At 37.7% G+C, this 14,371-nt stretch overlaps 1 protein-coding gene across 3 annotated transcripts in view; it reads right to left on the minus strand.

Annotated features, from left to right (window-relative positions):
* Positions 1-1,861: 1,861 nt before the first annotated feature.
* LOC106874118 (rho GTPase-activating protein 6) overlaps positions 1,862-14,371 on the minus strand; it is a 76,621-nt gene continuing 64,111 nt past the window's right edge. For all 3 annotated transcript variants that reach the window (XM_014921726.3, XM_014921725.3, XM_089363573.1), the window contains 8 exons: positions 12,770-12,863; positions 12,040-12,244; positions 11,309-11,364; positions 9,217-9,367; positions 6,753-6,904; positions 6,314-6,490; positions 5,486-5,583; positions 1,862-4,355 (listed from right to left, as the gene is read on the minus strand). In XM_014921726.3, coding sequence (XP_014777212.1) covers positions 3,521-4,355; positions 5,486-5,583; positions 6,314-6,490; positions 6,753-6,904; positions 9,217-9,367; positions 11,309-11,364; positions 12,040-12,244; positions 12,770-12,863 — 1,768 coding nt within the window. In that variant the 3' untranslated portion in view covers positions 1,862-3,520. The remainder of the gene's footprint in view (positions 4,356-5,485; positions 5,584-6,313; positions 6,491-6,752; positions 6,905-9,216; positions 9,368-11,308; positions 11,365-12,039; positions 12,245-12,769; positions 12,864-14,371) is intronic.

Here is a 14,371-nt window from a genome sequence, read left to right on the forward strand (position 1 = left end):
TAATAATAATAATTACAACAACAACAGCAACAACAAGAAAAAGAAGAGTTTCAAATTTTCAGGCAAGGGCAGTAATTTTAAAGGAAGGGGTTTAGTCAATCTGATCGACCCCAGTACTTCACTGGTACATATTTTATTGACCCCAGAAAGGGTGGAATGTAAAGTGAAACCTAGAGTAATACCAAACTCAGAACATAAAGGGAAGTGATTAGATAATATAAGGGGTTTCGTTTGTTGCTCCCAAAGTTCCAACTTTGGCAGAATTCTGCAAAATGAAATATAATCTCTGTTGTTGCCAAATCTCCATGTTAATCTTGGTTGAGTAGGCATCTGAGAAATGACAATCTAGAGATGACCACCTCACCTCTTTAAGACTATCTAAAGCTACACTATCTAATGCATTGCTCCTTTTTAAGAGAGCAAGGTGTGTTATGAGGAAGACTCTGCTGCTATTTCTAACAAACCAAGCAACATCATGTAGGTCACTTGCTGACTCATGTAGTCCATCATCATCATGCATACAGGTGAGCAGTATTCTAAACAGGTGTGTCATAAAACAAGCCACCCCCACCACCTCACCATTCCACTCCATCAATATGTTCATTTCTTTCTTCTTCTTCATTGTTCAAGAAAGTTCTACATCATATTCATTCCATTGCTAATGCTAATAATGTCACCAAATACCTGATGAGAGGGGGAAATAAGAAATGTGTGTGTATGTGTGTGTTTGTGTGTGTATGTGTGTGCGTGTTATACATACATAGAAACATACATGCACAGAAGGTGTTTGGGTTAAATTAGACGATTTTTTATGTCTCCTTTTTTCAGGATCAGCTTGATGTATTGATGAATATTCTATGGCATTGGAAAGCATAAAGGGCGAAGTTGTAGATGAGAAAGAAATTATCTGACATGGAGAATTGGAAGCCATCTGAATATTGAGGAAAGGTTGACTTGTATCAGGACGCTTTGTGCCAGGTATCAAAAAGCCAATGGCAGAATGATTGTTACTCAAAGCTTTGTGGACAGTGGAAAGGGTGTAAGATGTGACACGGACAGCTGCAATGGAGACTGTGAAGCCATGGCCAGCAGGAACGGACACAACAGGGCATTCTGATTGTGTCTGCACACTGGAATTTAGCCAACAACTGAAGAACAAGGTGATGGAAGATCCAAGCAAGGAAATCTAGGCTTCGGTGAGAGAGATGAGTTTTTAAGTTGTCACAATAAAGCTGGCCCTCAATGAGGACCTCTTCTACCAATCATACAAGAAGTGTAAGGGACAAATTCTTATGACCAAGACCAAGGAGAACCACTTGGCAAAGGAAAAGGAGCTCATGAACAAAGTGAGGCATCGTGTGAGCTGGGGGAGGATCTGGTCCTTCTCAGAAGAAAAGAACTTCTGCTGGGACCAGTTGTGTAACATCCACAATAACAGACGACATGCCTATAATCCATGTCCTATGTCATGAAAGCCAAGGTCTCACAAACTGTGATGGTCTTGGGTGTGTCTCCAGTGAAGGTGATGTCATGTCACCCCACATCTTTGAACAGGGTCTTAGATTCAATTCAGATGGTTATGAGGCTGGAGAGGGCTGCTGCTTGAAGGCCATATGTGTGTGTGTGTGCATGTAAACACACACACACACACACATAATCATGTGTACATATATGTATGCACACATGCATGCAAGTGTGTATGTGTGTATGCGTGTATGTATGCATGTGCATGTATGTCTGTATGTATGTATGTATGCGTGTATGTATAAATCTATTTCAACCAATTTCATAATTCAGGCTCATGCCTTCTTTTTTTATTTGTTTTCTTTCAACTGTTTATATATTTTTACGCTTTTATTAATTTTTTTTTTGTAATGATTTTGTTTTTTCAGAATCGTATCTCAAGGCTTGTAGAGTTATCTACCTTGATTAAAAAACAACAAATAAAATATATAACAAAAAAGACTTATATAACAATAAAATATTGGCCACTTCGTAATTTTACTCTTAACTGCTTCTTCTCCTCTCATTCCATCATTTATTTTTGCTGCTGATTATTTCCTTGTGCATTATATACAGTTTTGCTGCAATATTTTATACATTGAGTGCATAAACTATATACACACACACACACATACGTACGTATAAACACATACACACATGTACAGATACACGGACAAACTCCTACATACTGAGTCACACACATACATATAATCACAAATCGAGGGCATAGATTATTTGCACACATACACACACGCATATATATATATATACACACATGCATACACACACGCATATATATATATATACACACATGCATGCACACACATAATCATAAACATACACATACATATACAGTTATATACAAATATATATATATATATAAATATGTATGTATATAATTATATATATATATATATATATATATATATATATGTATGTATGTATACACTACATATATGTATGCATGTATATATTAAACACAGTTACACCCATATGTTTAATAAATATGTAGGATGTCCGGATATTATCTTTGCAAGTTCCACACTTTTCCACTTTAAATTGTATGTGTAGTTTATGGACACCCTGTTCACTCGAGCCTTTGCTGTGAGAACAGAACAAGGGCTTTAAACCAAATGTGGTAACCAGGCTGGTCTAGTTTCACAATGAGGGAGAAATATGTCAGTTACACATCAAGATTATATATATATATATTTGGCGTTAGGAAGGGCATCCAGCTGTAGAAACTCTGCCAAATTAGATTGGAGCCTGGTGTTGCCATCCAGTTTCACCAGTCCTCAGTCAAATCCTCCAACCCATGCTAGCATGGAAAGCGGACGTTAAACGATGATGATAATGATGATGATATATATATATAAGTATATATTCATATATGTGTGTGTGTTTATGTATATACACAGGCATATGTGTGCATATATATACATACACACATACACAAATACAAACACATGCAAACTCACACATGTATATGCACATACAAACACACACACACACACATATATACTTACATATATATATGTATAAACATCAATACACACACATACATGTACATTTTTCTGCTTTGTGTGTATGTGTGTGTGTGTGTATTTAAACAAATGTGCACCCAGTTGACGGTTATGTACATGTATACGATGTACACATACATATTTATACATCTTTTTCAGTGTGCACAAAAATATACTTAGATATATATATACGTTACATATACATTCACAGAAACACACATACACACACAAACATCATACAAGTACACTTTCTCTTTTTCTCACATATACACCCACTTTTAACAGCCCTTGCAATTTTTTCTTGATAATAATCTGCAATATATATATATATATATATATATATATATATATATATATATATATATATATGTATGTATATATATATATAATATTTATATATATGTATATGTGTGTGTGTATATATTTATACATATGATATATATATATATATATATATATATATATATATATGCGTTACATTTTCCAGGAATCCATTATACCAAAGTCTCATGCTCCTTTTTTTCTTCAGATTTATCTGAAGTTAAATGACCCCATTGGCGCCATCTTTCTCTTTGCCATTCTGCAATTCTCTGCAACTGAGAGTTTGGTGCTTTGAGAGGCTGTGCTTGTTGCAAAGAGGTGAATGATGTCGGAGGTGTTGATGATGATGATGGTGATGACAACGATGATGTTGTGGTGGTGATTCTGGGAGGAGTGGATGCAGGAGAGCTTTCTCTGGAGTGAGCTAGCAGTCTTGAATAACCTGTCTGAGAGAGTTCTCGTTCAGATTTGGAAAGCCCCAGTTTGGGAGAGCGCTGATCTACGATGTGGACCAATGTAGATGGAGTGAAGTATGATGATGATGATGATGATGATGGCGGTGATGTAGAAGAGGAACACAACCCTGGACAGCTGTTCTGCCTAATATACTGTGATTGCTGTGGAACTGTCAATGTGGTATTTGATGTTTGGCTGCCTGATGCCTGCAATTGCTGTGTGTTTCTGACAGGAACCGAAACATTAAGGCCGGTTGGAGAGAGTTGGAGGTCAGTTGATGTCTTGCAGCGTTGACGAAGAATCATTCTTGCTTGGCGTCGGTGGTAATCGGGTCCCGCTTGACGTGGGTCGGTATCGTCACGTTCAGAATCCGATGGGCAGGATGTGTACGAAGACTGGGAACTGAGTTGTCGGTGGAGGTTCGCACCTCTGCTGTCTCCAGCATCAGAAAGTGAAGAACATAATCGATGTGTCTGGCGAGGGTGGAGATTCTGTTGGCTTTCACCCTCACTAAACACACTCCCATAACTAGTTTCCAAACCAACATCAACTCTGAAGAAATTAAAAAGAACGAAATTTCAATGAAGAATACTCAAGAAAAGATAGCAAAAATATAAATTTAGTTGTCAAATAATTTACTAGACATGTATAAAATGTTACATGTGACTGGGAGTCACATGTAAACATGTATCCCAGCTGAAACTCCAAACATAAACTCTACACCTCAACAATGAATGACAACCGTAGCTATGGCGTCCAAGCTGTCTGATGCATTTCTTTCCTAGTGGAGCATTTTTGAGTTGCAGCCAGAAGCATTACTTTGCCAGTTGGAACGTCAGGACCAACTGTTGAATGTAGTCAGTATTTGTAAGGGCCCATGGTGAACTCGTTGCTCAGACCAGCTCAACCCAGCCCCAGTGAATGCTGTCACAAGTGTATAAGCAGAAAGTATAGATGTGAAATTTTTCAAAAACAAAGTTTCTCTTAAGATTGTGACTTGTAATTAATCTCATTAACAGAATCCTCGCAACATTAACGAGTTTCATTAACAAAGCATTACAATCCACTCAATCGTGTTTGTGTCTCCGTCGCTTGTCCAGAAAAACTGAAATTCCGCTCGTCAAGGGAAGTAACTCTCAATAACTTATGATTTACCACAAAAGCAAAACTGACGAGTATAAAAAGGGAAAGACTCAATACGAAACACGCCGTTATTTTCATTAACTTAAACAAGTTCTTCCATTCATGTTTTCGTCGCTGGAAGGAAGACGGGCGGTAGTGTCTGAGAAACAACAGAGCGAATCAATAAATTTTGTCTCACTGATAAATGGACGTAAAACTGATGAGGATCGCACGCGCGTTCGCTTGTATAGATGCACTGTGAGCCTCCTGTAGCTTCTATCGACCAAATTCACTCACAAAGCATCAGTCGGCCCAGAACCATTACAGACATTCCCCAATTGTACCATACTGAGAGTGGGACCAAACCCGAAACTTCATGGTGGTGAAGGGAACTTTTTAAATATATCCACACACACACGCATTACACAACTGTACCACTTTTGTCGTCTGATTCCAATTTCGCTCTCGGAATATCATAGTTTTCCAACAGGGGTGGTCTCAAGTCCATTACTCTTGGTCGCCAACCTCAAACCCATAATGGTGCAATCAGAACAACTTACCCACTATCACTGGCAATATGTTTCAGTAACTTATCACACACTTCTGGATTATCTTCCATGATGTAACGCAGGACTTCATCATAAATATTTGGTGGGATCTGTTTAAACAATCAGAAAGAAACAATTAGTGCACTGGGAGTTGTCTGCCCTTACTTCAGGGCTAGGGCTAGAACTTTGTGAAAATTAAAATTCTGTTAAAGAAAGCAAGTAGTGTGGACATAATTACATCTGTTGGCAGGGTGTATAGCAGGGGTTCCTAAACATTTTTTTTTATCTATGGGCCCCTTTGATTTCTATTTTATTCTTGTGCCCCACCCCCTAGCCATTCAATGTTTAAAACCTAGTTTTATAGCAACTTCTTTCAAAATGCCCAATTTGTTTATTTACACTTAAACTTGTGTAGGTTGAACTATTTAAAACGTTAGAGAAAGAAACCCAACTGTTTCTTACAATACACACCAATACGAGACACGTCCAAAGCAAAAGGTTTTTCAGGGGCCCTTAAAATACTATAGTGGATCCCCAATTTATGCATGGAACCCACCAAAATCTTATATGGACCCTGGTTGAGAACCGTTGATGTAGAGGGACAGGTTATCCCTTTGGTGAACTTGATGAAAGCTATTTGAGGTTGGCAGAGCCTTTAAGAGAAATTTTGTCTGGTTGAAGGAGACCCCTTTCAAACCCTTATGGTGGATGTTCTCTCCAAAATTCAAAGGAATTTGAAGGTTTTGTCTCTTTGATCCCTGGACCAAGGTACTGGCAACAACAACAACAACAACACCAGCAAAGCTATGGAGAGAGAATTGGTTGTAGTTTTTTTTTTACCTCAAAAATGGAAGAATCTTCAATCATTGTCTTCACGACTTCTATCACGTCTTTTCTCTCCTCGGCTCTGGCACAACTTTCCACCATGTATTTCCTTTCTCCCACTTTAGCTTTATGAAGAATATTGGGGCCAAATAAGGTGGCCAAATTTGTTGAGTCCATTCTGTTCCCGGGTAACTGGAAAGAATTTGGTAAATCAGATCAGTAAGAAAGGTGTAGGGAACCACTCTGTCTGTCTGTCGGTACGTCTTTTTTTCTCTCTCTCATACACACATATTTACATACACACACATACAGTTATACATACACACACACACATACACACATAGATACATTACATACACACATATATCCACATTATGCACCTACATATACACACATTATACAAACATATCACACACACACACACAGAGTAAACCTGTTTGGTTCCATTACTCACTGTTTGACCATTCTTATCAATGGTATCTGTGGAATGTTGAGCAACTTTCCTCAAGAACTTCATCAAGGCCCATAAAGTATCCCTGTTAGGGACTGGCAGAAGAGAAACCAGCAACTTAAGGGCCAAAATCTGCTTCTCAGGGTTGTTGATTCCTGAAAGAGTAAATGGTGAAAAAAGACAAATTATATCTCTGTGTTAGTGATATTTAATTAATCATACTAATTAGGGGAACTAATGAGGAAACCTGAACAGTCATTCACCACCACCATCACCACCACCACCACCATCATCATCATCATACAACAGATTGCACCAGACAACATGCATTAAGACAAAAACCAATACAACAAAAATAAAAACAAAGAAAAAAAACAATATCTGTCGACAGAATGGATGAATCGAACAAGTGATGAGATTTTACTTTCTCTATTTCTTTTCTCTTCAGCTTATTTGCCAGGCAGCCCCCGCCTTTTTTTGTCATCGTTTTATCCCAGTATTTTGTAGTTCCAGCTTTAGTTTAGATTTGAGTTGCTTTACAGCTTTCATTTGCTCTTTTTCTTCATAGTTGTCAAGTATTTTGACCTCTTTCTTGTATTTTTCAGCTTCCTTGAAGACAGAAAACAGTTTTTTTTTCCTTTTTGTTTTGCTCCCTTTTTTTTTGTCACTATTTGTATCAGTTTCCCTTGGTTCTGTAATCCTAGAATGGATATTCTATACTAATTTTCTAATTGTATAAGACTTCTACTGTCATCAATTCATTGTATATATAACATTTCTGTGTCAAATTTTGGGTGTTGTATTCTAAATTCCTTCATTATTTTTCTTGTTTTCCTGTCTAGTTTGGTTGGTGCATTTTAGCATCGAATTAAGAATATTGCAACTTGAAGCTGGCCCAGCTAGAGTATTGGTACCTATCATCTTGTTTTTTTGCATTGAACTCCACTCTGAACACTAATCTAATTCATCTAGAATATAATTATTATTATTGTCATCCACCTCTGCCTACCCTCCTTCTCCTTTTCCTCCTCCTCCTTCTTCTTCTTCTAATTACTATTATGATTATTATTATCATAAAATAACTGAAAACGGAGAAATCCATGTGTGAAGAAGCCAAAGTGGTGAGCACTGCAAGGCATTTGGAGCATGGCTTATAGACACATAATGGGCACAAAGATTTGTGTCCACACAGAGACACTCACACACACACAAACACACATGCATAATCTACATATTTATATTCACCAGTTGGGTGGAATGCCATCATTGAAAAGCTACAACAATGAGAGTAAGTACACTGTGACCAGCAGAGTATAAACAGCTAACAGTCTGGTGGATACAGTCACACACACAAACACACACACATGCACATACACACACGCATGCACGCACACACACACATGCACTCATGTGCACGCACACACAAATACAAACACACATATATGTTTGCTTTCCTTATTTTTACTGAAACAGATTTTTTAAAAATAAAATCTTAAGCATCATACTTTTGTATTGTATAAGGGAGATGCCTTAGATATGTGTATGTGTGTGTGTGTGTGTGCGTATAAATATATATACAGAGATAGATGTGCATGTGTGTGTGTAAATATATGCAGAGATAGATGTGCATGTGTGTGTGTGTGTGTGTGTGTGTAAAAATATATATACAGAGACAGCTGTGTGTGTGTATGCATGTATACAGATATACATGCATGCATTTCTATATATGCCTGTGTGCATCAGTCCATGTCTGTATAAGCCATGCTCCAAATGCTACACAGTACAGAAGCTCTTCATGCATCGATATACTTCATCAGTTACAAACACTGAATCACCTCTCACAACCATGTCAAGACAGCTGTACTTATACATATAAGAATAGCAAATAATACAATTACTGATGTGTGCAAAGCTTGATCAACCTGGAATTAATTAACGAGAGATGAACAAAGCAGCGCTCACTGAAATACAGGTGAATACAATCACATTTAACATGTTTGTATTGTTCTTTCATATAAAAACAACTGTTCTTAAAGAACTGTGAAAGACTGAGTTGATGTTCGTAGCTGATGATGTGCAATGATAATGAAATGCATGTACCTTACAATTCTTTGAGATCATTAATTGCCCAATGATGTATTTTCACATGTATTGTCTGTAAGAAACAAAATGGCTACTTCCACAGCAAAATGCATTTCCATATTCAAATGCACACAAATGTGTTAAATATATGTGCATGTAGATTTTTATCATTGAAAATGTATTTAAAATATATTTAGTGTATCTGGTTTAAATATTTCCTTTCTAAGAAAAATAACAACCATCCCCTCCATCTAAAACTCAGCAGCACTCATAGAGTTCCCCAGCATTTATCACCCCCTTGTAAGTTTACAACACTCACAAGAGGGTCACCCCTGGCCTAATCCAGTCTAATCTATGATTAGCAATTTTCTAAGGCTCAACTCACGTCGTGTGGCCACAAAAGGTGAATAAAGATCCCGAGTAAGTAGGGGCTCAGGTAAGTCTCGAAAAAATTCCTTTAATAGGGCACCGACATCATGTGGGTTCTGAGATTCATCAAGGATGACGTCTTTGCCGCTATCAAATTCATCTCGCAACTGCAATGAGAAAGTTTCATTTTAGAACACAGCAAATATAAAGAATCTGTGAGGAATATTTGTAGGACAAATTTTTAACAACACTTTCTTCCATTTCATGTTTGCATGGGTTAAATGTCAGTACTTCAAGAAGAGTTTTCTAGGACTGGGTGCCTTTTACACACACACACACGTGTGTGTGTGTGTGTGTGTAAATATCTATCTATCTATCTATCTATATATATATATATTATTACAAATTTGGGATATGATAGTGTTTACATTGCATTAATAAAGTGTAAAATAGTAAGTGTCCTGATAATCTGGAATACTTATTATTTCCTAAGATTTTAAAACTATATACATACATTTTATATATATATATATATATATATATATATATATATATATATATATATATATTTATACACATGCAGATATATATAAATATATATACATATAGATCCACACACACACACACAGACACACACGTTTGGTTAATTACCTGCTTTACTTTCAGACTGGAAACTATTTAAGAGCAATTAGCTGTTAACTATATTAATTATATTAAGAAGCTTCTGATAGCTTTTAATGAATTTTTAATCGTTAACATGGATAAAGAGAAAGAGAAAGAAAGAGAGAGGGAAGGGGCTAACGATGATTGTCTCTAATCCAAGTGCTAGCAGGGGGTTGGCTGAGCTTTACAGTCATCATCATCATCATCATCATCATCGCTACCACCACCGTCACCACCACCATCTCTATCATCTCTATCATCTCTATCATCATCATCATCATCATTAACAGCTGTTGCTGGAAGCAGCAATGAGCAGAGATGGAGTAAGAAGGGCAGAATTTCCATGAGATAAGGTTTAAAGTACAAGTTGTGGGTGAATGAATATTTAACGTAAGGTTGTTCACTATTCTGTCATTATTTCAATTATCAGAAGAGGTTAAACATTCACTGTGTGGAGGAATTGGTTAATATTCTGATGCTGTGATGCCGTATCAACCATAAACCTATATTGGTTTCAAACTTTGGCACAAGGCCAGCATGTTCGGAGGAAGGGGTGAGTCTAGGACATCGACCCCCAATAATTGAATGGTGCTTATTTTATTGACCCCGAAAGGATGAAAACTAAAGTCGACTTTGGTAGAATTTGAACTCAAGACATTAAGACAGATAAAATGTTACTAAGCATTTTGGAATTAGAACCCAGAATGTTAAAAGACGGATGTAATGTTGCATTTTGTCCTGTATGCTATCAATTCCGTTCTACTCTAGGCACAAGGACCGAAGTTTTGGGGGAGGGGGCCAGTTGATTAGATCGACCCCAGTACGCAACTGGTACTTAATTTATCAATCCTGAAAGGATGAAAGGCAAAGTTGACCTCAGTGGAATTTGAACTCAGAACTTACAGACGGGCGAAGTACTGCTAAGCATTTTGTCCAGTGTGTTAATGACACTGCTAGCTCACCACCTTAACCATAAAACAATATTAAAAGACAAACAATATCACTGTCCTCCTTTAACATCCACTTTTCCATGCTCGAATGGGTCAAATGGACTTTATCGAAGCAGATTTTCTAAGGCTGGATGCCCTTCCATTCACCAACCCTCATCTGTTTCCAAGCAGTGGAATATTTCCTCATAGCCAGACAAATATTGGAAATGAATGACATTGCATTGCTGTGTGGCAAACAACTTCCATTCCGAACCACTTGGCTTTGGGCTTTGGCATGGCCACCCCTTAGCAATGTGTCTTATATCATAGCCATGGACAAAACCAAAGCCTTGTGAGTGGATTTGTTAAATGGAAACTGAAAGAAGCCCATTGTATATGTGTGTATGAATGTGTGCAAAGTGTATGGTCGTGTGTGTGTGTGTATCCATGTGTGTATATATGGACAGAGAGAGAAAAAGGGAGAAAGAAAGGGAAAAGCCAAGCTCCAAAACTTACCTGTTTGACTCTCTTCTTTGAACACCCAACTCGGAATATTCCCAAAACATGGAAACCTGTTGGAAAAATAACTCCCGAATTTAATTCCACACTGGAATTACAGAATTTCTCAATTTTACAACATAAGACACACACACACATATACATGTATGTGTGTGTGTTTGTGTATATGTGTATGTGTGTGTGTGTGTGCGTACATACATATATGTATATATATATATATACATAAAGTTAAATAAAATTCAGGTGACAATCTTGCCGAATGCTAAGCAAAGCTCAACCACAGTCATTGGCTATCTGATGTCATCATACAGTGGAAATACTCTTACTGCTGAATATACATCAGGAACTCTATAGTATCCACAGAGATTATATAAGTAGATAAATGACAGAAAATGGAATGAATGACATTCTTCATTTAAAGTCACTACAATCGTTTCAACACATTTTTACGCCTGTATTAGATTGTTGAGATGTGCAATCATTATCATCCATCCAAAGTGTGAAATGCACTTCTTCAGGTGATTGTTTAAATAAGTCCTTCGTCATTTCACTCAGTGCATGTATATGATGATGACATCTGTCTGTCAATATATATATCCATCTGTCTGTCTCCCTGTCCATCTGTCCACCCCTCCATTTTTGTGTCTCTCTTTCTCCTTCCCTGTCTGCTCCATGTCAACCACACATGTATGTATGTATGTATATATATTCCTTAATACGATATTTACCATATGTCTCTATATGTCTGAAACAAGCCAGAACTATCTGTGGCACCATTGGACCATCTCCAGAAAGGTGTTGAAGGTTTTCATCATTAACACTTTCTCTTCCGGATATTGATAAAGATAATGCTTCAATGAGACTTGAACCCTTGTCTGTTTGCTCAGGGTTCCCTTCTGACTCAGACAAAGAGTCGGTGCTGCCTGCGTGGAACTGAAAAGAAAAAAACGGAATTTATTCAACATTTCACTAAAATCATTAAAGCATTGAATGAGGAGGAACACGAGGAGGGGGAGAAGAGGAGGGGAGGGGAGAAGAGGAGGGGAGAAGGAGATGGGGAGGGTGATGAAGGGGAGGAAGAGATGAGGAAGATGCAGAAGAGGAAGAGGGGAGGAGGTGGTGATTGTGGTCATGGTAGAGTGAAGAGAAGGAGGGGAAGGCAGAGAAAGAGGAGAAGGAGGAAGAGGAGAGGAGAAGGGGAAGGAAAGAAATGCGAAGGAGGAGGTGGATGAGGGGAGGACGAGGAAGAGGAAGGGGAGGAAGAGGAAGATGCAGAAGAGGAGGGGAGAAGCAGGTGGTGGTGGTGGTGGAGTGAGATGGAGAATGGGAAAAATACGAGGGGAAGGAGGAGAAAGAGGAGAAAGAGGAGGTGAAAAAAAAGGGAAGAAGGAAGGAAGGAAAGAAAAAGAAGAATAAGATTATGGTGATGATGATGATGATGCTGATGATGTTACTCACAGAGCGATTGTTTGATGTCTCCAGTGGATGTGCAGCGTTACCATTGTGTCCAATCAAGGCTTCTGTGGAACCTTCTGAAGATGTACAAGGTTGTCTGAAGTAGCAAGGGGGAGAGGAGGAGGAAGAAGAAGAATAATTAATCAATGATTAATCACTTAATCAGTCAATCAACCAATTGAACAAACAAATAAGAAGAAAGTAAAAATATTGATCTTCAAGAAAAACTGTTGCAAAGTTTTAACAACTCTGTCCTCCATTACGCACATACATGTGTGTATGTGTGTGTATTTATGTATATGTATGCATGTGCATGGTTGTTTGTGTGTGTGTTTGTGTATATATTTTGTGTGTATATATGTATGTACAGATGTGTGCATGTACATACACACATACATGCACATGTGTATATACACATATATCCACACATACCCCACCACACACATATATGTGTGTGTATTTATGTATATATGTGTGTGTGCATGTGTGTATATACATACATGTGTGCGTGTATACATGTGTGTGTGTGAGTGTGCACACGTGTGTTTGTGTATATATTTTGTGTGTATATATATATATATATATGTACAGATATGTGTATGCATATTCACGCATACATGCACAAGTGTATACATACATATATCCACACACACACACACACGTCCACACAGCCATCTCCTCAATCCCCTCTTTCCTCCTTTTGCTCAGAAGAACCGTGAAGAGATTGGTGGAAATGATTTGGGATAATTTTTCTGCCACATTTCAAATTCCATCTTTAAGTAATATTTCTTGACATTTAGCAAGGATCAACATTAAAGTTCAGCCGGATTGTCAACAATGTGGCAATCCACTTAACAATCGATTGATTTCGACAAGCCACAAGATGCACTGACAATTTCTGTCTGAGTTAACATGATAGTTGAATGAATTGACACCCTGATATATAACTGGTATTTACTCCATCAATGGCTACTCACACATCACTCCTCTCTGACTGGATAACCATCACCTTCCTCCTCGTCATCATTGCTTTAAAGTTCACTTTTCTGCGAACAGGGTTTATAGAAGTGGATTTTTTACAGGCGAATGCTCTTCCTGTCACCAACCCTTACCAAACAAAGGAATATTTCCCCAAAATGGTCAGAGACAGGTTTTCTCAGAAATAAATGGCACTGCTTGTGTAACAGTGACATTTGTTTACATCTATCATGTGTCAAGACAAGAAGACACACACACACACACACAATAGCCACCTTTTAGTTTCTGTCTACCAAATTCACTAAGAAGGTTTTGGTCAGTCCAGAGCTATAGTGTCCAAGGTGCCAAAAACATTTGCTCAAAGGCATTTGGCCAAAATAATTGCGCAAAGATATATGCCCAAAGGCCTTTGCTCAAAGATATAAAAAAATTGCCCAAAGACATTTGCTCCAAATACAATTGTCCAAAAGCATTTGCCTAAAAATGTAATTGCTTGAAGATTTGACATTTTCCCAAAGACATTTGCTTAAAGTCCATAGAATGAGACTGAACTCAGAACCAACAGATTTCCAAGCAAACATCTTAAGGACACAACAAACTCAGAACATGAACAGATGTAACATTATT

The sequence above is a fragment of the Octopus bimaculoides genome, chromosome 15 (assembly GCF_046866305.1).
Source record: "Octopus bimaculoides isolate indiv1 chromosome 15, ASM4686630v1, whole genome shotgun sequence".
Taxonomy (NCBI): Eukaryota; Metazoa; Mollusca; class Cephalopoda; order Octopoda; family Octopodidae; genus Octopus; species Octopus bimaculoides.